The sequence below is a fragment of the Scophthalmus maximus genome, chromosome 12 (genome assembly GCF_022379125.1).
Source record: "Scophthalmus maximus strain ysfricsl-2021 chromosome 12, ASM2237912v1, whole genome shotgun sequence".
Classification (NCBI taxonomy): domain Eukaryota; kingdom Metazoa; phylum Chordata; class Actinopteri; order Pleuronectiformes; family Scophthalmidae; genus Scophthalmus; species Scophthalmus maximus.
Window position 1 is genome coordinate 21,902,237 of NC_061526.1, and position 24,609 is coordinate 21,926,845.

The 24,609-nt window shown below is 44.8% G+C and overlaps 1 protein-coding gene across 5 annotated transcripts in view; it reads right to left on the reverse strand.

The window, feature by feature from the left end:
* LOC118292860 (liprin-beta-1) overlaps positions 1-24,609 on the reverse strand; it is an 81,137-nt gene that overhangs the window by 4,786 nt on the left and 51,742 nt on the right. For 3 of the 5 annotated variants that reach the window (XM_035621587.2, XM_035621585.2, XM_035621586.2), the window contains 13 exons: positions 15,385-15,434; positions 15,157-15,290; positions 13,384-13,592; positions 7,424-7,508; positions 5,774-5,979; positions 5,110-5,190; positions 4,279-4,392; positions 4,084-4,194; positions 2,851-2,943; positions 1,337-1,436; positions 468-529; positions 327-393; positions 104-222 (listed from right to left, as the gene is read on the reverse strand). In XM_035621587.2, coding sequence (XP_035477480.2) covers positions 104-222; positions 327-393; positions 468-529; positions 1,337-1,436; positions 2,851-2,943; positions 4,084-4,194; positions 4,279-4,392; positions 5,110-5,190; positions 5,774-5,979; positions 7,424-7,490 — 1,020 coding nt within the window. In that variant the 5' untranslated portion in view covers positions 7,491-7,508; positions 13,384-13,592; positions 15,157-15,290; positions 15,385-15,434. Of the gene's footprint in view, positions 1-103; positions 223-326; positions 394-467; positions 530-1,336; positions 1,437-2,850; positions 2,944-4,083; positions 4,195-4,278; positions 4,393-5,109; positions 5,191-5,773; positions 5,980-7,423; positions 7,509-13,383; positions 13,619-15,156; positions 15,291-15,384; positions 15,435-24,609 lie in introns of all 5 variants that reach the window. The other 2 variants (XM_035621589.2, XM_035621588.2) reach the window with 2 other exon arrangements.

The following is a 24,609-nucleotide window of genomic DNA, read 5'->3' on the forward strand; positions in this document are numbered from 1 at the left end:
CAGAGGAATAATCTCAGAGTGGGAGGTCGAGATGGACCGAGAGGAAGTCCACAGTCTGGGGTTCATCCTGTGTGCAGATTGTTTGTACAGAGGTTGTGTTTACTTCGCCAAAGCTCCTTCCTGCCTCCCCCTCCATCGCCACGGCGACCTGCTCAACCTCCATGGCCACAGGAATCCGGGGATCATCTGGGATGTCGTCGTAGTCATCGTCCTTCGACCTCTCTGAGGGAGGACGGGGAGGACAAGCCGGTCAACAGTGAAAACCCCACGTTTATTAATATATAATTTATTTCAATATCAATAATCTGTAAACTACGTCCTCTCACCTTTATCCAGCTCCTGTACGTTCCTGCACTTGGTGAGCGACTCCTCCAGCTCTTTGATCCGTTTCTCCTGAGAACAAACAGGAGTTTGTGTAACATGCTGCCTCAAATTGATCGTGATGATCACATCCCATCACACTGTACCTTCTCATCGTTGACTGTCGTGAGCGACTCCAACACTCGCTTCATCTTCAACATTTCTGAATCTGGGGCAAAAAGGAAAAAACAAATCTTTATACATGTTTAAGGTGTCATGCAGCCACTGGGCCTCACGGCTCTTATTGGGGCTTGTTGCCGCAATGAACTATTCATCAATTCATAATCAAAAAATATAATTAAAATGACCAAACACTTGGTGTTCTAATACAAACCACTTTAGTCTTTCAAAAACTGATAAATTCTGACTTTAAAAGCTGCACCGATTCATTTTTTAAAAACAAAAATGGATGACCGACTGATCTTAATGAAGCAGACAGTGTATATGTGAGACAGGGTGACCTCTTCATATTTCTATACATACACAATCTCCCAAAAGCCCCATTCATGACCTAACAGGTTATTTAAAAATCATAATATTTAGCTTTATAGTGTCTGAACAAACTCCTCGTGTCTGTACGATGAGCTGAAAGACAAAACAAAAAGCTGAAGATCTTGGGGCTACACCAGTAAGAGACTCTGCTTTGAACAAATGGAATTCCTCCTCTAATCCATCAGAGAGGAGATAAGGTCGGCAGCGGGCGGAAGAAATAAAACAGTCGTGTGTTCGGTACGGAGCCTCCACACTTACACACTGATAAGGATTGAAGTTTGTAAAAAATGGCCTGAAATCACCTCATTAGACTTCAGACTGTCTGTGAAACAACTCACAGAGAATGTTGGGAACCAGGAAAGCTTCCGGAGAAGGCTCTGGTGTTTAAGGAATGTGAAACGTCTTTTTTTATCTGATCCTCATAAAACCTTGTGTAATATTAAGAGTCGGGCTGCATGAGATGCTACAAGGAAACAACCCCCACCTCCGTCTCCTCGCTCGGCTCGGCTCTGCTCCTCCACCTTCAGCCCCCTCAGCTCCAGCTCTCGCTCCTCCAGCTGCGTCTGCAGGAGCTGCAGCTCCTCCTGCCACGGAAACACAGGACACGTCAACGCTCCGCCATCCTCAGCGCTTTCAATCGATTCAGGCAAAGGTTTGGGTTTTGAATTGCCATTAACTCACAAGATTTTATTTACCAAACATGAAGGAGTTTAGGGCCATATTGCAGGTAAAAAAAAATTATAGTCTTAATTTAATGAGGAAAAGTCAGAATATTTGGAGAAATTACAATTCTCATATTACTTTTTCTTTGTCATAAAATTATAATTTTATGACTTTCTTTCTCATGATATTACAAAGTTTTTCTTGTAACATAACTTTATTCTCGTAACATTAAGATTCAATTCTTGTGATATTACGACTTAATTTATGTCGAGCAAACTTGAAACTTTGGACATTTGTGTCACTAATAACTTTGGATGATCGGAAACCGCGTCCAATACTTTTTGTTTATGACTCGTCACCTGCTGAACTTCTGTTCCGATCAGCCTCAGCTATACTTTGTGCTCACGTGCTAAACTAGGCTGGTGAACCAAGTGAACGTGATCCCTGTTAAACATCATCATGTTAGCATGTTAGCTCACAGCACCAAATCTGGCTGTAGACCGAGTCTCGTGTCAAAGTCCTCCACAGTCAAGAGGAGGCCGACGACCGTTTCCACAAAAAAACATCTCGTGAGCAGTAAAGTCATAGTCGTTTGTCAAATCAGAGGCGTGACCCTTTGACCCCCGAGTTATCAGTCAGTAGGTCGGTGATTCAGTTAGTGAGTGAGTTCAACACACCGAGTGGGTCTTGTGAGATTCTGTGAAAACTCAACCATCTGTAAAACGGTCGTCATGCGGAACAGTGGACACAAAACACAGAAACTATAGTCTCATGAAAACTGCTTCTAAAACTTACTGTTCAAAGATTCAATCAAAATCAAGGAGATGTACCAGTTAAAAAGTTGTTGGGTTTTTTTGGGGGGGGGATTCATTGAAACACGTTTTTTTCTAAGTTGTTAATAGTAAACAATAAAGCGAACAGAGTATTTGAACCTGGTACAAATCCTGTGGCCACTTACAGCAGGTGAGGTGAAAGTCAGGAGAGCAGTGTGCAGCAGTGAGGCAGGTTTATAAGGATCTTAAAGGACCAGAGAGGAAGAGGAGGAGGAGGAGGAGAAGAAGAAGAAGAGGACAAGCAGGAGATTAAACCTCGTTCACCTCGGCTCCAGTGAACCGCTCAGTGTTCCGCTTTGGACGCTTGACGGGTAAGCATGTCGCAGAGAGACGTTAGATTCACAGAGGAGAAGTGGGGGAGGACGGACACGAGGGGAAACATGGAGGAATGAGCAGAGCAACAATGTAACGATGGCGAAGAATCAAATCAAAAATCTGTTCTGACCTCCTGTCACGGTCAAATGTGAAAGACTGGCCCGTCGGCAGTCGGCTACAAACTCACTTTGGTAGCTTTGACTTTCCTCTCGCTCTGCAGTCGTTCATTCTCTATGTCCGTCACCCTGAAGCGCAGGTCCGTTACTTCCTGGTACAAGCCCTGAGGAGGAGAGAACATCTCCCGTTACCCAGTGAACCTGGACTGGGGACGATCAGTGGGGGGGGGGGGGGGGGGGGTCTGTTGTTTTTAAACTGGGGGAGAACAAATTCCTGCCAAAGGCACAAAAACAACATCATTTTCAGACTGACGTCCCTCAGGAGGCAACGTGAGACGAATCCTGATCTTAGGGGAAGCGTCACGCTACAACTTGGACATAACTGACATTACACGGAATGTGAATTTCTATTATGTTCCCCTTCACCTCATTATCAACTCAACCGTCAGGCTGTTTTCCCTCCGTTCACTTACAGCATTAAGGCCGAGTCATATGTTGTGCGACAAGCTGCGATGATTCCAGCAGCATGCGTGTTGCCGCTTGATGCTGCGTCCATACTACTGCGCTTTGGTGTTAAAACATGCGCTTGGTGTGAACGCAGCATAAGAGAAGGGATTTATTTCCTTGGACTGGTGGAACTATGGTACTTAAAGTAAGTGCGTACAACATTTTGCCTTCACTGCTGGCAGGCGAGTTGCGACAGATAAGAAGTGAAGGCCAGTGACTGTGTCATCGTTTCCAAACGTCTTCCGTCCAAACTACAATGCTCTCTGGGGGTTTTCCGACTAAGACTGTCAGGTGTGGACGAAGACATAAAACGTAATGTGGACAAAGGCTGAGTTATGACCCTGAGAAGCAGCGCTGAGGTGATATGAAAACACAGAATGGGATTGATGTAAACTTTCTGTAGTGGAAGCTAAATGGAAACTCAAATAAATATGTGCAGTTGCAGGGGGGGGAAAAAAATCCCCTGAAGCTTTTACTGTTTGGAAATTCCTCGTAATATTCTCCGAATACGTCTGTCGCTGCTCGCGGACAGAATGTATGGAAACTGTACCTCCCAAGGTCTTTTCAGAGAGGGGGGGGGGGTGCTGGCAGGAAACAGCTGCTGGAGCACGAGGGGAGTTTAAGCCTCTTCTGCCCTTGAAGAAGTTCACCCTGCACCACATGACAGATCGGAGTCGTCCGGCCGAGTGCGACGGACCTTTGCGACTTGAAAACAATGACTGGGCGGTCGCCAGCTCTCCGAGTCGGAGAGCCTCAACCATCGACCGCCTCCGCTCCCCACGGGTCAGAACATCTACCTCGTTGTCGCGGTGGTCTCGCTCCACGGCCGTCAGCTTCAGCTTCAGGCCCGACACCTCGGTCAGCAGCTCCAGCTTCTGGGTCTCCAGCGCCGTGCGGTTCACCAGCTCCTGCGGAGCGACGCGAGACCTTTGTAATGTCTAAGGACAGACACAGACGCCTCGGTTTTAAAGGTCACTCGGTCGGGGCCGTACCTGTTGAAGGAGCTCCTCGGTAGCATTCAGTTTCCCCCGATGATGCTCCAGACAAGTGTCCAGGTCCCTGATCTTTTCCCCTTGCACCTCCACCTGGTCCGTCAGAACGCTCACCTGTGAGCAGACGTCTTCGTTCATTAATGTTTTAGTTTCTCTACAAGCTTCTTACTATGAGTCCAGAGATCCTACATGAAGAAAAATGTTCTACTCCTTTCACACGAGTTCTGTATTGTTGTCTTGTTTGCTTATGGTTTTGCAATGCGTGGGGCTGAACTGTAGAAAGTTCATTATTAAGTTAAAACCAAAAGTTCAGGGCATTAAAGTTTTGCACTGGAGTGAGTTGCTCCATATTTTTAACTCGTGACTCACTAAACTGAGACAGCTGATATATAAATGCATCCATCTTTTCAGCCACGTGAAGACGATATCTGCTCTTACCATCTGAACATTGATGCAACTGCACAAGAATAATATTCAAGAGTCGAAGCAGTTTATGGAAACAGGCCCATGTTTGCAAGAATCTTGGAACCAAATACTAAATGGGTAAAACAACTGGACCACGAAAGTAGACACTAGGCAGCCATGTATACGCCTTCTGCTTCTGCCTGAGTCAGTTTGTTTACACTTATTGTACCATGTGTGATGACAACTGAATATATAATCAAATACAAAACAAACACTTCAAACCATCAGAAAATCTGTTATGACAAAATGATCATAACTTTACTTATACATGGAATCCAGAAGATGTTTTGCACAATTTCACGAGCCCAACCAAACACAACACTCCTGAATTCACCTTATTCAGGTGCCTTTGTTTTGTTTCCGTACCTGGAGAATGAGACACTCTTTGTCGCTCTCCAGCCGTGACAGACGCTCTTGGTAAACTGCCTCTGGGCCGTGACCGTTAGTCTGGAATCAGAAATGAGATACGAGTTGATTTGTGCTGTGAGAAGCAGAGGGGAGGTTTCTACCCGTCATGTTGAAATACGGGTCTGGCTGGAGGGGCCAAAACAAAACACACATCACCCTTGAGCCACATGGATCCGGAGAATGGCTTCATACTGTACCACTTCACTTTACCCTGCAACATCTCTGACAATGAACTCAAAAGGTTTTTTCCCCTTGAAGAAAAAGAACAGACGAGTCCTCCAAAAATAACATGTGAGGGTCAGAACTGTTCTCACATGCAAGCTATTTGAAAATTGAATCAAAAGCAAACTCCTCGCTCAGATATCACAGACGGACGGACGAGGTCCTGGGAGGGAAGAAAAACAAGGGCCTCGCTCGGAGCGAGTCGAAGGAGGATGGAAACTATTTTCAGCGGGACTCCTATTGGGGCTCCCCATCGCTCACGGAGCGACGTCATAACAGCCACCTTTACAATAAACAGTCACGGGACAGGGCGAAGAGATGGAAAGCAGATCGGAGAATAATGCGTACCAGGTGACGTCTGAAACTGATACACTGATATCGTTACACACAAGAGTTTTACCATTCCTCCCTGCAGCCACTCCGCCAGCCCCTCCGCGGTGGAATCGGGGATCTGACAGCGCAGATTGTCCCGCTCCTCGTTGTCCATGAGCTCCAGCGCCGCCCGCAGGTCCTCGAGCAGATGCAGCACGCGGAGGCCGCCGAGGAAAGGCGACGTGGGTGACTGGCAGTCGAACAGCCCGTTGGTGTAGTCCATCGCCTTGGAGCCTTGGGAGACAGAAAGTCGTGAAATGACAGGCAGTGTGTTAATCTAACGTATCGCGTTCTCACAGACGAAATGACTAATAAAGAAGAATTTATGAGTGAAGCTACCACTTGATCTGTGGGTGTGGTGGATGCACAGTGACTGTAAATCTTAGTCGTTTATCTGAATGTGCATATGCATTTTCTCATCAGTTTTATAGAACCGTACGTACATGTGGTTTTGTTTTTACAAATCTCACTCATTGATTGCAGCTATACGTGGTGGCCGACACGCCCCTCATCGTTTGCATATCTACATTTCTGCCTGTTCTCACTTATCGATGAAAAGAAATGCAGAAGAATTCAACCATCACTGTGCTCAGCTTAGACCATGTGAGGTTTTATATATACTGGTTCGTAGTGTGCCTGGTTTACACATGTTTTATGAGTTAGAAGCTTTTCACACAGTAACGTCTATGTGAATATGGTTTTTGTTAAAATCAAATTAAGGACATGTCATTCTAAGACAGTGGTCTAATGTGTAACCGCAGCAATAAAAGTGTTAAACCCCCCAATATAAAGAACCCGCCTCACATTTTATATGGTTCAAAAACCTAACCTTATTTACACACAAGTAACTAATTATGTTTCACAGAAATGTAATGAGTGAACTGCCATGAGCACCGTAACTGCTTTATAATGACTACTGTTAATCCAAAATGTTTTACTCTGAAGACACTGACATGAACATAAGGGGCCAAGCACACGTCGTCTAGATGAGGTTTATCAAGCGCCATATGACTGTATAATCAAATGAGGGCAACTAAATGTTCTCCCGTATGTGTTGAAAACACACTCTTGACTTTTCTTGCAGCGGCGTGTTGAGTTGCGCTTCGGTCTGATCCAAACCGTCCCGACTGTCTGACACGATGGAGATGTGCAGTGGTAACAAAGAGCGAGCTGAATGAATAAATACACAACAACAATCATGGCTTCTGCACAGTGGCGAGGGAGTGGGGCTGTGGTTTCTGTGGAAACGGGGGGGGAGGGGAGGGGGGGGGGATGTTCCCATTGGAAAGGTCACCCAGTATAATTACACACATCGGCGGAAAAAAGTGGAGAACTGTGAGACTGAAGCCTGCTCCGCTCATCTGCAGTGAGGACAGACGTTCCCAGGCTGGAGTTCGTCTTCCAAACTCGCGGAGGAGCTTGAATAATCATTAGTTTCCGTCACTGCCGGGACAATGGAAACTTTCATTCCCCGGGGTGTGGGCAGAATACAGTCAGCTGTGGCAGCACAACTCTTCCCAAACTTCTATGTACATTCAATAAGGACGTTTTGTCCAGTACCACTGGACGTGGTATTCCCAGCGTTGCAGATTAAATGGCTTCCCGGTGTGGCCGGACCCCCGTAGTCTGCCTCGCCCACCTAAAGTGCTGTGGCCCGAGTGTGTCAGGGTGCGGTTACCTGCTATGATCCCGTCCATTTGCTCCAGGGCGGCTGCCAACATGTCGCTGGCGTCAGACGTCATCATCTTCTCTGTTGAACGAATCTGCAGAGGAGACGGAGCAAAGAGAAGGACGATGATCCATAAACGGTCTCTGCCAAAGGCCGTGCGTTACAGAATAACAGGGAGAGTTTACAGTAGCCAGCTGATGATGGATGTCTGCAGCAACACTTTCCTTCTCCTATCTGTCTTGCGCGACTCTAAACTAAATATATTTGACTTTGTTCTTATTCAAGCGTGTTGCATGTTTCTACATTCCCATTTGGGAAAAAAAGAAAAAAAGCCATAACCGTGTTATCGCTAATCACGTTATGACACAAGCTCTCATTCTTCCTCTTCAACCGACTGCTGCGTCAAATTAACACAAATAAACCGACTGCTTGAGAGACACTAAAGTGACCCTGTTACCCAACAGGAAATAATGGCCCCTATATGCTCCGGGGGGTCTCGCCAGCATCGGCATGTTTGGCTGGACAGTAGCCGCATGACCGATTGCGATTTTAAAACACACGTCACGTGTTTTTACTTTGCCTCTCACTTCAGACAAAAGTTCTGATCTGAGGAGGTTCGAGGACGAAGGTCTGTGGAGGGAGAAGCAGCTAAGACCCAGAACTAACAACATGAAAACAGTGGCCCCGCTTGTTCGGACGTCCCATGGAAGGAGAGGAGGGGGCGGGGGTCTGCGGGCTTTACTTCATTTCCTGCCTCTCTGGGGTCACAGCGTCACCTCGCAGGGTAAAAAGAAATGGGCATGGGGAGGGTAATTAAACCTCTATATGAGGTGGGGGCTGCGGTTAACACAATGGGCCTTTAAGTGCTTCAACGGCCTTGATTCCACCTCACATGCCACAGGAGGGGGAGGACGTTTCTCTTGCCAGACATCATGCACATTTACAACGCTCCATAAACATATCTGGATTAATTATGAACCGAACTCTGGTGATGAATATACACACACGAGTCTAAAAACCATGACTCGGGTCAAATGCGCCGGGCAGAAAATAACTCTGATTTTTTTTTTTAAATAACAACAACAACTTGGCTTTCCAATTATATTTTACAGTTCCCATGGGGACGACGGGCGGAGGAGGGGAGCCTCAGTCTTACTACTAATGCACTTTCCTCCGCAGGTATTTCCGGAGACTGAGGGAAAACCACCGGTCGCTCTCAACAGGGTGGACGCTGTGTTTGGTCAGCTGCTCTCACCCGCTGGGAGAAAACTACAGCTCGACCCCGAAGACGGGTCTTTTTTTGTTGTTGTTGTGATTTCAAATAAGAGATACAGACAGACACATACTGGTCCATTCAACTGTCCTGTATAATCTTTGTGTCACAGTGTAACCACGGGTGTACAGATGAATTTACACATTTTAAAGATAAGACTCATCCGTGATGTGACGAGACAAACATCCGTCTTGATCCACATTAAAGTCTGATGATATGAGCCTCATGGGGAAAAAAACCCCATCTGTAGAAGACGGAGCTTCTCAACAGTCAACACGCAGGTTCACGCCTGATGAATAACCGTAATAAATTCATCTTGTGTCCGGTCCCTCCGTTAAACCAGCTGAGACTTTTCCACGTCAGGTCGATTCTGGGTCGACTTCTCCTCCGGCCGCGTGTCTGCATGAGGTCATCGTGATTGACGAAGCCACAGTGTAGGAGTGAGCACCTCGCACATTCCACAGCAGGTTAGTTCTCCGCCTGGTACCGACATCCCCCGCCGACCTCCGCGACCCCCCACCCCCTGTAATCACCAACACACACCCAGAAAAGACCGACAGCAGACATAACAAGGATCCCACGCCTGAGATCTCATTATTGAGAAAAACATCTTCATTGACTCGCAACTTAAAACTGAAACGTGCTTTTTTGCAGACGCAATGGTTGAACGAGTTCTAGATTGTGGGGGAAAAAAAGTTCTGCCCTCCCACTAACCATGGCTTCCTGTGGGCAAAGAAGAAAAATGTTCTCGTTGCTCAGAAATGAATAAAAATCTGTGTTGAATAAAAACCAAGTGGCTAAAACAAGAACGCCGTCATGATCATTGAACACTGTAATGTGCTGTTTTAGTGCCCTGACGCTCAAAGCAGGAGGTCGATAGAAGAACCACATGAAGGAACAGTTCACTGATGACTCTGCTCACAGCTCAACGCGCAAACTAACTTTTTGTTTTTAATACATCAATGGCGTCTATCTAAAGTCATATTTACGAATTTGAAGATGGATCTGTGCGAGAGTCAAACTTGACTTGGCTGCAGCGAGTTGGTTTGTTAACATCGACCAGATGTTGAGGATGTGATATGGAAAAGTTACGGAGGGGGAGGGGCAACGCATTTAAAAAGAAAGTAGGGGGGCGGGTTCACTTGACCCTGTGCCGAGTGGCCAAGTTCCAGCTGTGATGCAGATGTGCATTTCAGATCCTGGTTACAGTGAGAGCAGTAGCATTAAGCAGCCGGCCACTACTACTATTATTACTAATAAGCTCCAAAACTCGGTTATGGTGACTAACGTCTGATGTTAACGATGGTTCTCTAATCTGACAAGTTGAAACCATTGTAAAGTTGATCACAGCCGTCATCAGTCTGTCCCCAAAAAAATATTCAATGGATTCAATGTAGAGACCAAGAAAGAGCAAATTCTCACATATGAGAACCTGAAATCATCAAGGAGTTTATGATTTATGTTGAAGCTGCAACAACTAATTGATTAGTAATCGACTTCTAAATCAATCGCAGATAATAACGTCATGGAAAATGATGCAATTTTCTGTGAAATGCCACATGCAACGTTACGTCTGAGAGCAAATTACTTATCAGCCTTTAAGGCCGACAATAAACACCTTGCTCATCAACTAAAAACGTTATGTAAATCCTCACACTGGGCTGTTTATTATTCAGAAGAAGACGATTATTCATTAGCCAACACATGATCTCATCCTGCTGAGTTGCACGTGCGTCTCTCAAACTTCCAGCCAGTTTGGATTTTTTTTTGTTTACTCCAGACGGCTATAAAACTTATTATTAAAAGTCAGATTTCATTACTCTGACGGCAATCCGAGCTGCAGAGACATCAGCCGTCTTTTATTGAATTTGGAGCCAATAACAATGACAGAGGAAAGATGCTCATACCCTCATACACTGGGTTTCTAGACAAATAAACTTGAATTAAATGAACCATCAGTAGCATTAGAGGAAGTGGTAGTGGCAGCCGTGATTATATTATTATCATTATTAGAGTAGTTACAGTAACATGAGCAGTAGTGATAATAGTACTGCGTCTCAATAACTCATAATCTGTTTTCATTACTGATCGACTAACTGGTCGTTCTCATGATTTATTGTTTTGTTTATAAAATGCGAGAAGAAACCTCAAATTAAAAAAGGATCCCGTTGACAGAGCAGCCGAAGAAGGAGACTGATAGAAAACGAGAGTGAACCTCGGACGAACATTCACTCCGTGGAGAGAAGCTCCAGGACTTCAGAGTTCCTACGTATATATATTACGGGGCGTTTTACTCAAGCTGAATTGTTAAAATTGCGATATTTACCGTTGTTTTCTTCTTTGGACAGTTACCAGGCTGTCTCGCTACTGCAGCGTCTTTACGACAGCAACCAAACAGTAATACCAACTGGAACCACTAGGGGGCACGGAAGTCGTCCGTTGCCTCTTTAATTTACTGCCGTTTACACCAAAAGTCCAAAACAATCCTCGCATTGGAGAAGCTGGAAAAGAAAAGAGAATCTAAATAGCTGATGATGGATTAGCCGACTAATCGTTTCACCTCGAACAGTTTGATTTGCAGCTTCAGAGACGTGGACTTTCGGACGTCAGTGCCACGTGAAATCGGGCCTCCCGTCGAACACCCTGCCCTTGTTTACACTTCCCCCCCCCCGGAGAGACGGTGCAGCGGACCTTTAGTCTGGGCTGCTGCTGTGAGGTCAGACTGTTTGACAGAAACAACAAGCCTGGTTTTCAAAACTGCTGCCTTCTATTCCCTCGCTGCAGCAGCGAGACACAAACAAGTCTTTGTCTTTCACAGACTCACATGGCAGCGCTGCCACACCGATCCCAAGTTATTGCAGGAGGGGTTTTTGTTTTTTTCCCCCCACGTGGCTCCGACTACATCACAGTCAGAAGAAATCACATTTCTGAAGAGGGGGGAAATAAAAGAGGATGGTGGAAAATAAAAGAAAGGGGGATGGAGGATTTGAGTAAGAGGTCTCAGCCGGCCAAGAAAACTGCCTCTCTCTCTGCTTTTGTTATCAAGTATGAATTCACAGTCAGTCAGGTTATAATTTCACAGACTCAGGAGTTAAATGAGTTCGACGCGAGTGCCTAGAAAAATGAATGAGGCGAAACCGCGAGGCGGGCCTGAAACGGAGGCATCCCCACACTCAGGAAGACCTCCGCTCGGCCCCCGTCAGGAAGCGTTTCCTGGCACATTCTGGAAAAAAAAAAGAAGTCTTCCTCTCCTACTCAGAAACTGCCATTTCCTAGTAATCGCAACACTAAAAAAACTCAAAGTCCAACTCAACAAAAGCCGACTGCACAAGTGTCGCCACATGGTTGGGTTATCGGCTCTTTGCAACTTGCCCTTTAATTACGTCGCTGCAAAAACAAGAGTTCCAGCTTCAGTTTAGATCCAGATCTAATTTCAGACGAGTGTAAACATCCCAATATATCATGTGACGCCTCCCTCCGTTCAACGTGTACAGCGGCGCCCAAGTGAGTGCCGTACGCAAGAACGCGAGGAATGCCGATGTCAGATAGACGAGCGCCTGTCAATCTTCCGGACAAATGGAAATCTGAAAACGACAAGATGGGGGTTTTTTCTTTGGCACGAGCCGAGTTTGCTGCCGACACAAACCCGCGGCTGATTATGAACTTTGTCTTTGCCCGACTGGGGGAAACAAAGAGATTCGATTCATCTGCTCGTGCCTCTTCAACAACAAGATGACAGAGCAATGAGGAGAGGGGAGAAAAAAATAACATGCCAAGTTCTCCCATACGGCAGCGTGGACTTCCTGCGCCGTGGAGCGTTTGGCCGTGGGAGCGTGGCGGGGGCGGGATACAGATTTGGTTATTACCCGAGAGGGAAATAAAATCCTTTGTTTTCAGTTTTCATCATCAGACGTATTGAGAGCGGAGGGCTGCCAGCAGGTCACGCAGCGCCTCGGGAGGGAGAAGCTACTCTACTCTTTCTTTTTTATCCCCTGAATAACTTCGGCACTGCAGACGTCCCACCAGACTGACTCTGGTGGGACTTCTTCTTGCTGCTGCTGCTGCTGGTGGGAACCAACCCGAGCTTCACCACCACGATGATGATGATGATTCATCCTCTGGCTTCTACGTTGACAACACGTGATCTGATGCATAAATCAGCTCCGGGGTTAAACTGAAACATCTTCACATGCAGAGCAATGATAAATCAGCTTACTGAAGAAGAAGAAGAAGAAGAAGAAGAAGAAAGTATATGAAATGCAAAGAAACTAATCTGTGGGGAAAAAAATACTTTCTCCTGAATAATTTAGTCTTTTTTTATCCTTTCTCTATTGATGACACAGATATGAATCAGTAGTTTGTACATTTAGCTGATGTTTGCCTTTGTCAAGTTGTATAAGTTGGTGATTCTGTCATAAACTAAACCACAACAGAATCATTAAATATCAAACAAACATAATAAATCCTTAGGATATTATCTAAAGGGGATTTATGTTGATACCAAAGGAAGAAAATAAAATATTTAATACTGGACAAAGTGTTACTCTCTATTAGTTTAAACAAACATCCATACAAAGCAGTTAACGCTAATTAAACTTTTGAAGTATCGCGAGACATCGCGTTTTTAACGATACTTAAAGTTTGTTTGAAAGCGACCAAAAAAAAAAAAAGTTCAGAGAAACTTCGGTGAACTTACCGGGTTGTGGTTTTCTTTCTTTCCACAGAATGGTCACCGAGGGAACAGTGCGGGTCTCCCGGCGGCTTCAGTCCGACCTGTGCGGGCTCTTTATCGGCGACGCTTCATGGTCATCGATCTCCTTCCCATCGAGCTCCTCCGCGATTCAACTCTTCATCCCGAACTGAGGAGCGACGCACGGAGCGAGGTCAAGCTGGAGAGACGGCGAGCTAAAAGACGGGAAGTCGGAGGTGGCCTTCAAAATAAAAGCGTACACTTTACGCACGATGGAAAACCGTATTATTGTTAGAATGCTGATTTTAATTGTCTGTGATTTGTATGTTTTTGTGGAAGCACTTTGTGAAGCTGCTTCTGAAAGGTGCTATATACATACAATTATTATTATTATTATGTGTATGTGTTTCAATTCATGCAAATATCTGTGTATATATTTAATATTTTACAGATGTGTTTTCATGTGCAAGATGATTAATGAAAATATCTCTACTCCATCTAAAACAGACATGACTTTATTGTCACAAAGTTTTATCTTTTTGATAAAATAAACACACACACATCCCCTGTTTGTGCTACTTTGACACAGATGTCTGTGACAAAGGCACAAAAAAGTTTTTTTTAATTGATCAAAAAATATATTTTACTCCTGCTGTAAAACATAGACCATCAAAAGCTCAAAGTGAAAACACATATAATTAAAATGTAATACTTAATAAAAGGAAAAATTAAGTATGTGACCTATATCATTTGTTATCACGTAATCAGATAATGGCTCAAGATTTGAGGACTAATGTGGGCTTTATATTGAAAGTTTTTGCCGGAAACCATGTTTGTTATTGTTTCAACTTAACACTGCGCATGCGTTCAACACATTCACGGTCTTTCCGGAAAATAAAACGACTGAAACCTCTGATATATTCACTTTTGAATTACTTGATGGTACTTAGTAGTTTAAACCTGCAGCTGTAGCACAGTTACACCACCCTGCACTTCAACTCCTCGTCTTCTCCTGCTGCAAAATCATTAAACAACAATAGACCCCATCTTTAAATGGCCTTAGTAGTCGATCGCCGGGAATAACGAGGTGACACTGAAGGCAACGTCAGCAAGTTAATTCATCTCACCTGCAGCTACTTAGAGATAAATATGAATAAACAAATAGATTTTCATCTGCAGATTATCAACTTTATCTGACAATGTTCACTGGTCGATGTAGTGAAAAGGATTTAGAGCAACAGATTAAACTGTCATGAGGTTTAAAATCAACACATTAAAAGGAAATATGATCACGTTTTTTATTTTATTACTATTATCAAATTGCCTTTCAGCTTCTGTTCTCCACATCTCTCCATTTCTGTTTAATGGTTAGATTCCAGTTCTAATCTTTATTCTATTTGCATTATGAATGACAAAAAAGAACTGCTACTGATCTCTGATACATGCGTGTATCATGTATGATTTAAATAATTATATAAACTGTTTTTGGCATATAGTGTCAGTTTAAATCAGTGGTGGAACGTAACAAAGAACATTTATTCAAGTACTTCTACAAGTACGAGTATTTGAATGTATGAGTAGTCCACCTCATGCAGATACAATATTTACATTCTGCTGCTCATTTATCATTAATGACAGTTAACAAAAACTATAATACAGCAATGATCCTCATCAGAAAAAAAAGGGTAATTCTGCATAATCGTTGGTACACGAATATCATCTTCAGGACAGTACGTGTGTATTTCTAAAACTGCTTTATTGTTATTTTTTCTTACTTACTTTCACACATACTTGGAAGATCCTGATGATAAATATCTTCCCGCACATTCAGAGTCGGAGGGAGGAGACGACGTCGGGGGCTGAGGCAGTTGATCCAGCAGGTGGAGTCAGAGATGCACTCAGAGATCTTCACACTCGGAGTCAACAGAGGAAACAACAAGACATGAGCCTTTTTCTTTATTATAATGGAGCCTTGACTTGATCTCACTACACAACAAGTGTCTGTACCAGAGATGTTCCTGCGGCACAAGGAAAGACAGCTGCAGGGGATTCATCTCCTGGAGAGAGAGAAAACACAGACGCAAGGAAGGCCATGGGGTTTGATTTTAATGACAGTAAAAAGATGAGATATCAGACACCGGGGTACGGAGCCGGAGAACCCACGCAGATAAGGGGAGAACATGCAAACCCCTGGTTTCTTACCTTCTCTACACCACCGTGCAGCCTTGTCACAGAATCATCACCTTGTTCATCATCACCTTATGATGATGACCGTGGGCTCTCCCCGGGTTCTCCGGCTCCTTACCCCGGTCCATAAACATGCAGATTGGGATTAGGGTTGATTGGAGATTCTAAATTGTTCTTAGGTGTTTTTTTGTTTGGCCCTGCGAGGAGCCGGCGCTCTCGTCCAATGTCAGCTGTGGGATTGTCCCCATTTCCCCCTGCGACCCTTAACAGGATAAAGCGGTACAGGTAACGGATGGATGGATATTGTAGCAGCACATCGTGCGGTGAATTGGACTGACTCTACACTTTATAACACCTCACCCCTGGCTGACAGATAGGCCTTGTTCCACCGTCAATACTTCATGTAAATTCTGTGAATTTATTATTCTCAATTTCTGTATTTTTGTTGGCAATTCGTATATTTTGAAATTTATTGTGTAAATATTGTATATATTTGTGCTGTGTGAAACGTGCTGCTGCTACACCAGAATATCCCAGCTTGGGATGAATAAAGTATTTACCTATCTATCTATCTATCTATCTATCTATCTATCTATTCTCCTCTGACAGCAGCCGCCCCGTGACGTGTTCCTCTGAGCCACGGTCTAAAGGGGAGAGTGTCCCTGCTCAGCATTTTTTTCGTGTGCATCACTTTCGCTGTCGATGAAATCCAGAAGGGCGGTTTGCGAGAAGCCTCTGACACATTTCTCTGACTGTCACTGGCAATCGGGAAGTGTTTTTGCCTCAATCGAGCAATCGCCTCCGGAGACCGTGTCCCAAAGCGTCCGATCACGGAGTGACAGTGACTCCAGTGGCCACGGGAACCTTCTTACTGTACCCTTTGACAACGCCTGCAGCAATTTCTAATATATTGTTCGCGTGGCGAGCGAGCGAGAAACGACTGGAAACCTGTTGTTCCGCCTGAAGCCGCAGGGCGACGCTCCGGGGGCGCCGAGGTCAAGAGCTCCTATTGGTGCAACTTAAACGAATGTGTGGAAGAAAATATCCTGCAGCGCAAATAGAAATCATAACTCATATCTGAGCCGTGCACCTGCAGCCCCCTAAAAGCCTCCACACGCTGAGCTGTGTGTGTGTGTAAAGACGCCGGACCTCAGTGGGGCTTCATCCACAGAGTCCACCGATCAATGTTTCGACCAAAATAAACAAAAAAATCCTTCATTTCTGGTTGTTTTTTCCCCCCCCCCAAAGACATTTTGTTGGGCGAGGTTTTGTGGAGAGGAGAGTTATGGACGAACCGCTGGAGAGAGCAGTTCTGTGTTTGACCCTTCGCTGAAGTAAAGGAAGTCTAATAACCACAAAAGCTCAGTGGATGCATGTGAACACGTACAGATTTTGACTCCCCCAATAACTCGCCTCTTGTTCCTCTCGGTGGCTGCGGCTCTCTCGCTTTTCGTGAGATGTCTTTTGGCGTATTATTTCTATGGCGGATGCCTTCGACTTTTCTCTCCGGAGAGCAATGGAAAAAACACCTCACATCCCATCTCTTCCAACAAGTGGTTTACAATCAGATGTTACACAAATGATTAACACAGGCTCAGAGTCGGGGGAGGACGGGGGCGCTGAGACGATTTTACTGGGCCTCATCATTCGGCTCTCTGCTGATGAGATCCGGGAGATCACGTTCCGTCTGTCCTTTCTTGTGCAACGCACCTGACAGGGTGATAATTAATGTGAAGAAAGCTCCGGTGGCAGGGGTCCTGACCCCCCTCCCCTCCCCAGTGACAGGTTCACATCCAAGGCCGGATGCACCCCGGCACGACGACGGGCTTCTCAAAGCATCTTCGCTGCTCACCTTATCGTCTCTCTGCACACGGAGCATTCGCCCGCCACGCGGTCACATGCGGTCCACACGCTGCAGTTACACAAAGAGCACGTGGGATTTACTTTTGGCTAATCTCATGTGACAACTGATTTACATACTGTGACAAGACACCAGCGACCGTCACCACCGGCTGCAGGGCGTCGTGGCCCGCTGCAATTTCTATTCCCGGGCTGCTGAAAAGAGTCATTCGTGTCACACGGACGCCGTCGCCCTTCTGCCTCTTTTAAGTTGTTCTAACAAAGACAGGAACAAACTGCAAATAGCTTTGTGTCCATCAGCCTGGGCGAGAGCCTCCTGACATCCCCATAATTATCCCTCTGGAAGGCTAATAATAAAGCGGCGGCGGCGGCTGCCGTGTGGAGTGGAGAGCCAATTGAAATGTTGCAGGCGAGTAGAGGTGGTCGACAAACGAGCGGCGCGGTGACAAAGGCTTCCGAGAGACGTCGAGTCAACAACATTTGAGAGCAAAAGAGAAAATACATTTTAAAAAGACAAGAATGTCTGAAGTGGAGAAACTACCAACGAAAAACCACGTTGATTGACATTTTGATTCCTCAGGGGGAAACTGCTTATTGTTTTATTCTTATAGGTCCCTCCATATACTTCCTTCTTCTACTGGTCATGACATTTTTCTTCACCTCCTCTTCAGTAGAGCTTCTTTTTTTTTTATTTGCGTCAGGCCTCCTACAACTTTTCAGAAATCTCCCGACGGTTCACTGGTGACTCACGCAAAACGTCCAAAGGAAAACACCTGTAGAGCAGCCAGCTACACGACCAGCTGCCCCAGTACATACAGTATATGCAGATCTGTAACTTCATAATATGCTTATGTGACAACAGATGCATGTGGGAGGATGTATGTACAGACCAATTGTTATCATATCCAATGTTGCGATGGAACTGGTTGGAAATGAGCTCCCTCTGAAAATACAGGGAACAGATCCTCTCATTTCGCTCGGAGTGTGATTGCGGTTCACTAAGTGCTCGCGTGTCATTAGTTCGCAGTGTGAATCCAGGACTCGTTTGTTTGTTTGTCTGCGGATGACATTCACCATCCGCCAATCCCCTATCGACCGTCCGCCAATCCCCATCATGGGAACTAAACGCCGACTGTACACACCGAGGGCAGAGCTGCACCGGCGACTCTGCTTTGCCCTTCTCGTCACCTTTCTCTGCGGCACGGCGACATTTTTTTAATAACTCACCGGAGAAGAGGTCAGCAGGCGCAACCGGCTCGGCCTTGAGGACAGACCTTGAATCAGGGGGGAGGGGGATTTTTCTGAAAGGTTTAGAAGACACACAACTTCAAAAACCAAGATCAACTTTAGTTTAGTGCTGCAGCGAGAACCAAGCACAAAGCCCCGATGAGAAAACCTGCAGGTTCAAATCCACCAACACCCCACCGCTGCTACGTTCACGCGCGCCATCCTCACTCCAGAGTTTCCGAGAGCCTTAAAGAAATGTGGGGAAACGCTGCTCACCGTCTGGAAACGCAGGAGGAGCGACACGGCATGGACGGGCAAAAACGGAGGCTTTTGGGAACGATGACGCAGAGGCCGCGGTCACAAGAATCTCGAACTGCATCCTGAGTCTGACGGGAAAGTCGGAGTACAGAGACGATCATGACGAAGAATCGATGGCTCATAAATAGTGACCATTGGATTTCAATAAAGGAACCGAAGCGTTCCAAAAAGCCGGCTCAATCAAATATCAAATATTTCTGCTGGCGGCATGAAAGGTGCCCTGAGTTCAGTTTTGGTTCCGGTTACATTTAGAGTTTCTCATACACACACACACACACACAAAAAAGCATTCAATAGAACATGTGAGAGCATTTGAAAAAAACTATTAATGCGTTCGGTGCACAAGACCGAACTAAAGGACGCAACCCAAACATTAAAAAACACAGTTCCAATGCTCTAGAAGTAATTAAAAAACTCAACAGAGGAACCTTTGTGGGAAATTATCTCCAGTCACTCGGGGGCTTTGTACTTGAACGTCTCTCTTCAAAGACGCCACATGCCCTGAAGGAGGGAGACATTTAAATTCAACACTCATTCAACTCTTGACCATGAATTTGTTTCTGTCATATAAGCTGTTTTAATATGATTCATTTTAATCACTACTGCACCCTGGTTGTCTTCCTGTGCTTTACTGTACCATGATGTATATGCTTGTCATTGTGTATTAATATTCTGTCTGAGCTTTCCACAAAGACAAATTCACGATATTTATCTTGTTGGCTCATAAAGCAAAGTGACCGACTGTCTGTTTCACTAGGTGCCTCAAAGTGATGGAGGAGAAACTACTCGAGGAGCTTGGATTTTTACCGGAGCTGCTGTGAGAAACTGAGGCTTGTCCTTGAGATTTTTGTAGGGATGAAAAATAATAACTTAAAATTATTAGTGCAGAGCAGTGAAATTATGTCACAAGGACAAGTTTTGTCTGTGCAAAAGATGTTAATTATTTTAAATAATAAATTTGTCACAGTCAGTATGTCATTGTCAGTGAAAAAGTTGATTCTTGACCTTGGAAATATTACTTTGACAAAACACGACCTGACTGAAGATGCATTTATGAGGTTTATGTTCGAGCTGTTAATCATATTTACATGGTCGTCGTCTGCGTATATATACATATATATCACTTGTATTGTATTTTCCCTTCCCGCAGTTTCAAGTGTGTGTGTGTGTGTGTGTGTGTGTGTGTGTGTGTGTGTGTGTGTGTGTGTGTTCATTTACTGGCCGTGGCTTCCTGGATCCTTTTCCCCGCCATTTCCAACAAGCTCCCGGTCATTCGTCCAGATTCCACCAGATGGTTCTATAAACCTTTTGCATTTGTTTATTTTACAGATGTCAAAGTTCTCTGCGCTTTCCAACTTTGATTTTAGTTTCCACCACGTCCAGCACTGACCTCGCCAAAAACGGACTCCGACAAGCTAAGCCACCAAACCCAATCTGCAAATCGTATGTGCAACAAATTACCTTTAAAACCTTTTTTCCCCGACTCTCTGATTGTGTTGCAACTGCAATAGCACATTCAGCAATAAACAATACAGATTTATTCAAAATGACTCCTTCTCCTTTTTAAAAAGAATCATTCAGTCCATGTTATGGGCATATACCTCGTGCAGCCGCGGAGTAATTGGGCAGTTTCCCGAGACAAAGGCATCTGCTGGGTTTGTCATCTGGCAGGTAGAGCGCAGGGAAACCTAGCAACAGGCGCCGGCGGACGCAGCTCGCCGCCGCTCTCGGATTATCGAGGCACACGGGCAAACACGCTCACATACTCACACATACACCTCAATGAACGCACGCGTGAGCCTCGCTCGCACTGCGCAGCGTTGACCTGGACACAGTCCAACCTGTTGATCGATGCAAATTCTGGGAAAAAAAACAAGCAGATGAGCATATTTTTGTCCCTAAATTGACCCTAATTTTCCCTGACAGCATGTGGTTTCGCGGAGGGCTGGCAGAGCCAAGTGCATTTAATCAGAAAAGGGCACAGGCAAAAAAAATGATTCATCCGTTAAAACGCCGTGCTTTCGTGCTTTCGTGCTTGAGCCAAACATTCGCCCCATTCAAAGCTGCCGTCTGATGCTTATATCGCTCGGTGCCTCACCGACGACCGTGATCACAACATAACCTGGAAGGAGACAGATAAAAAACAGATGTCGCTTGGTTGTTTCTTCTCTGAAAAACACAAGAAACGGACGAGATTTAGGAAGTTGAGTCTTTCAGGTGGAAACAAACAAACCCCAAACCTTCTTTTTTCCTTTTTTTTTAAATGGCAGGACAGTTAATGATTTTAATTTACTGCAATTACAAAAATGTTTATGCAGAAATACACTGAGCAGATGGTGATATCAGTTCAAATCCAACCATTTAATCTCTCCATAGCACCTTGTGGTGATGAATATCATCTATCATGGGAAATTGACATCACCGAGAAAATAAATCAAGTTAAAAAAAAAAAACGGAAACACTCGACAGAATAATGATTTTTAATAACTATTCGCATGACTCGTAATGTCTGCTTAGGTGTCTGTTTAGCATAATGTGGAATTGAACTAAAGTAAGAATCGATCATTTGAGTATCGCACTTTAATAAACTTGATGAAAAATAATGGTTGAAATACTTTTGATTCAATTAAGCATCTTGTATTATAGATATTCTATTATCTCTGTTCCATCTGTCTGATGTGTCATTACAACTAAAGCAAGTCGGCGTCTCATGTTCTCGGGCTTCACTGAAACTTTCTCTCCTCCTCTTTATTCGGCATCTAATAAAACTGTCTCGGCGAACGAGGACGGACGTTTCTAAGTTTAGACCCACCTCGGTAAACAAACCTTTAAGTCTCTCTGAGGAATAAGTGGAAATGGAAAACGGTACAGACTTTATGTCCTGTGCTATTTTCCCCACGTACTGTTCTATGCCGGTGCCAGAAGAGCGTGGGCTTGAGTAAATCACATACACGACACCAATCAGCTGTTATTAAACACCCGTGATCCATGGAGCTAATTTTGATTTCATCCTCAATTTACCTCTATAATTAAAGTACTGTATATGTTGGATAAATATTTGAAATATAGGCTAACTTAGGCCCTGAAGACAGGTCTGGGAAAAGCAAAATCCACTATATTACCTCACTGGGGGTTTATTCAAAAACCTTGAATATGAAAAATCCCAGATGTGCGAAGGGTGTCGTTGAAGATGAGCCGGCGAGTGGGCGGCGTGCAGAGCGTACAGACTCCTGGCGTGGTGCCTAGGCCTCGTTTGGATTCATTCAATTAGCCGTAGCCTAATATGCTGGAAGTGGGTGAAGCGATATCCCCACCTCGGACAACAAAACGGATCAAACCCAGGCCTCCCTCGCCGTCCGCCGACGGATGAGATGTGGCGTGATTCTGTCATGAATGCAATTATGTTTTTATATTGAGACCCCACTCCGCTGTCTGACTGAAGGAGCGCGCATTACTGCCTGGTCTTGGAGGAGTTCTCCTGCTCCTTCAAACAAGAGACACTTCATTTTTATGTGTGTGTGTGTGTGTGTGTGTGTGTGTGTGTGTGTGTGTGTGTGTGTGTGTGTGTGTGTGTGTGTGTGTGTGTGTGTGTGTGTGTGTGTGTGTGTGTGTGTGTGTGTGTGTGTGTGTGAGAGAGTGTGTTGATTAAATTTTGAAAAGCTACTTGAAGGCGACTGCTGCATTTGCACATTTGGTAATGGAGGAATGGGGAACGCACGCGGCCGCCCTGACCCCTGCCACAACAACTGATGACGGCTATTATGTAGCAGACTTAGAAAACAAATAAACTCCGAGCAACTGCCGCTTAACTGCCGACGATGAAACATATGAAAGACTTAATCTGCACAAATCAATATTTCTCTACTGAGTCTGCTGTTATCAATACTTTTTTATATTAACAATGAAAGAAATCACAGTGAGTGTTTTTGTGTGTGTGTGTGTGTGTGTGTGTGAGTGAAAGTTGTCTCTAATAATGACAAACCCACAAGAAATCATTCCCCTCGAGTCCGCAGAGCATTTTAGAAACCAACAGCTCACGTTTTGGTTTTGAATCGTGAAACTTTGATTTTTTTTTTTTGGTTCAATCTTTCCGCCCTCTTTAACGTCGGAGCCCCTCATGGTCGTTACACATCTTCCAGTTCAAATGCAAATCTACAGCACTGTGGCTCTTGTGGGAGCTTTTTGTTTCTTCTCCTTGTCTCATAGGTGAGAAAAACAGATCTGCTGACAAAATCCCCGGATCAGAACAACTGGTTGCGCGTGGGCGTCCCTGCTTTAGTAATCCTGTTATGACTCTCATGCAGGCTATGTAAGCTCCCTCAAAATGACTGAGGGGATAAGCCCCGTGTGTACAGTAAACACTGCCCCCGCCTTCCATTGTGATCATATTACATAATTTCCAGATGGGGATGAAGAGCTAATATTAGCTTTGACAGTATCAAATATGCCTTACACACAGGCCCTCCCTCCGCAAAACCACGTCTTGGAAAGCAACAAATGTGAGGGCCACAACGCCTTGTGCACTGATTGCTGAAGTACTAAGATGATGACTAAATGATTCTGGAAATTATTCAGTGAATCACTTAGTTCATGTATCCGCTGGACCGTCTGTTCCTGCTCAGCTCTGACAGAAAACAAGACACAGATCAAGAAATGCTATGAATATGAATGTGTGTATATTCAACAGCTACCTAGGCTCAGCACAAAGCCACAAAGTTTCCAAAGATACCAAAAGTAAAGTCTAATAAATAGTAGAAGGGAATAACACGAATAACGCAAAGACTGGAAATATGCACCAGCGCAATATTTCCCCCGACGCGATGTTGTCAGAGCCAATTGGCGTTGAGATCCTCCTGACGTCACTGACGTCCCCGTCCGACCGGGAACTGGCGAATATTTTCGTAGGGTCGATCCTGTGGCGAAAATGTTTCTTTGCGCAGCATAAGAACAGGGACTTAGTAAAAAGAAAATATTAGGATGGTTTGATTTAAAATTATCAACAAAAAAACAAACAAACAGACACTGACATCACAACCTGCTACTGTATAAAGTGGCTCAGATCTTTCAAACCGACGTTGGCGGTAGACAACAGCTCTTCTGATTGGTCGTATCTGAACAAGATTGAGGCTTAAACGGTTTATAATGACAAACTGCTGCTGCTGCTGCTGCTGCTGCTAATCAGAACTTTGATACGAGAGTTTTCAAAGCCACACGAGGCGGCGGAGCTGGAAGAGGCCAAATCAGTCACACGCCGCTGGGAACAGTCGAGGGAAATGACACCAACCACACATGGGCAGTTTCAACAGAGAGGAACAAATTGGTTGACGCTTTTTTGAATAAACATCCTACGTGAAATTTTCAATTTCTTTCTTATTGTAATATTCCAACTGATTGTTGTATATTTTTGTTTTGTCCTTTCGTCTGCTCTTGCATTGACACGAGTTGTTCTGTTGCCGTGTCCCGTGGCGAAGGGATTTCCCACGCTGGGAACAATCCAAAAAATTGCTGCAATAAACTCGCGAATTTGTTGCTGTCGCCGTCGCCGATGGCAGGACGAAAGAACAGCCCGTGCTCCTCGGGGAAAACTCGGCAGGTGGTGCTGGATTGCGGCCAACTGCTTTTTCAAAAACTCCACGCCCG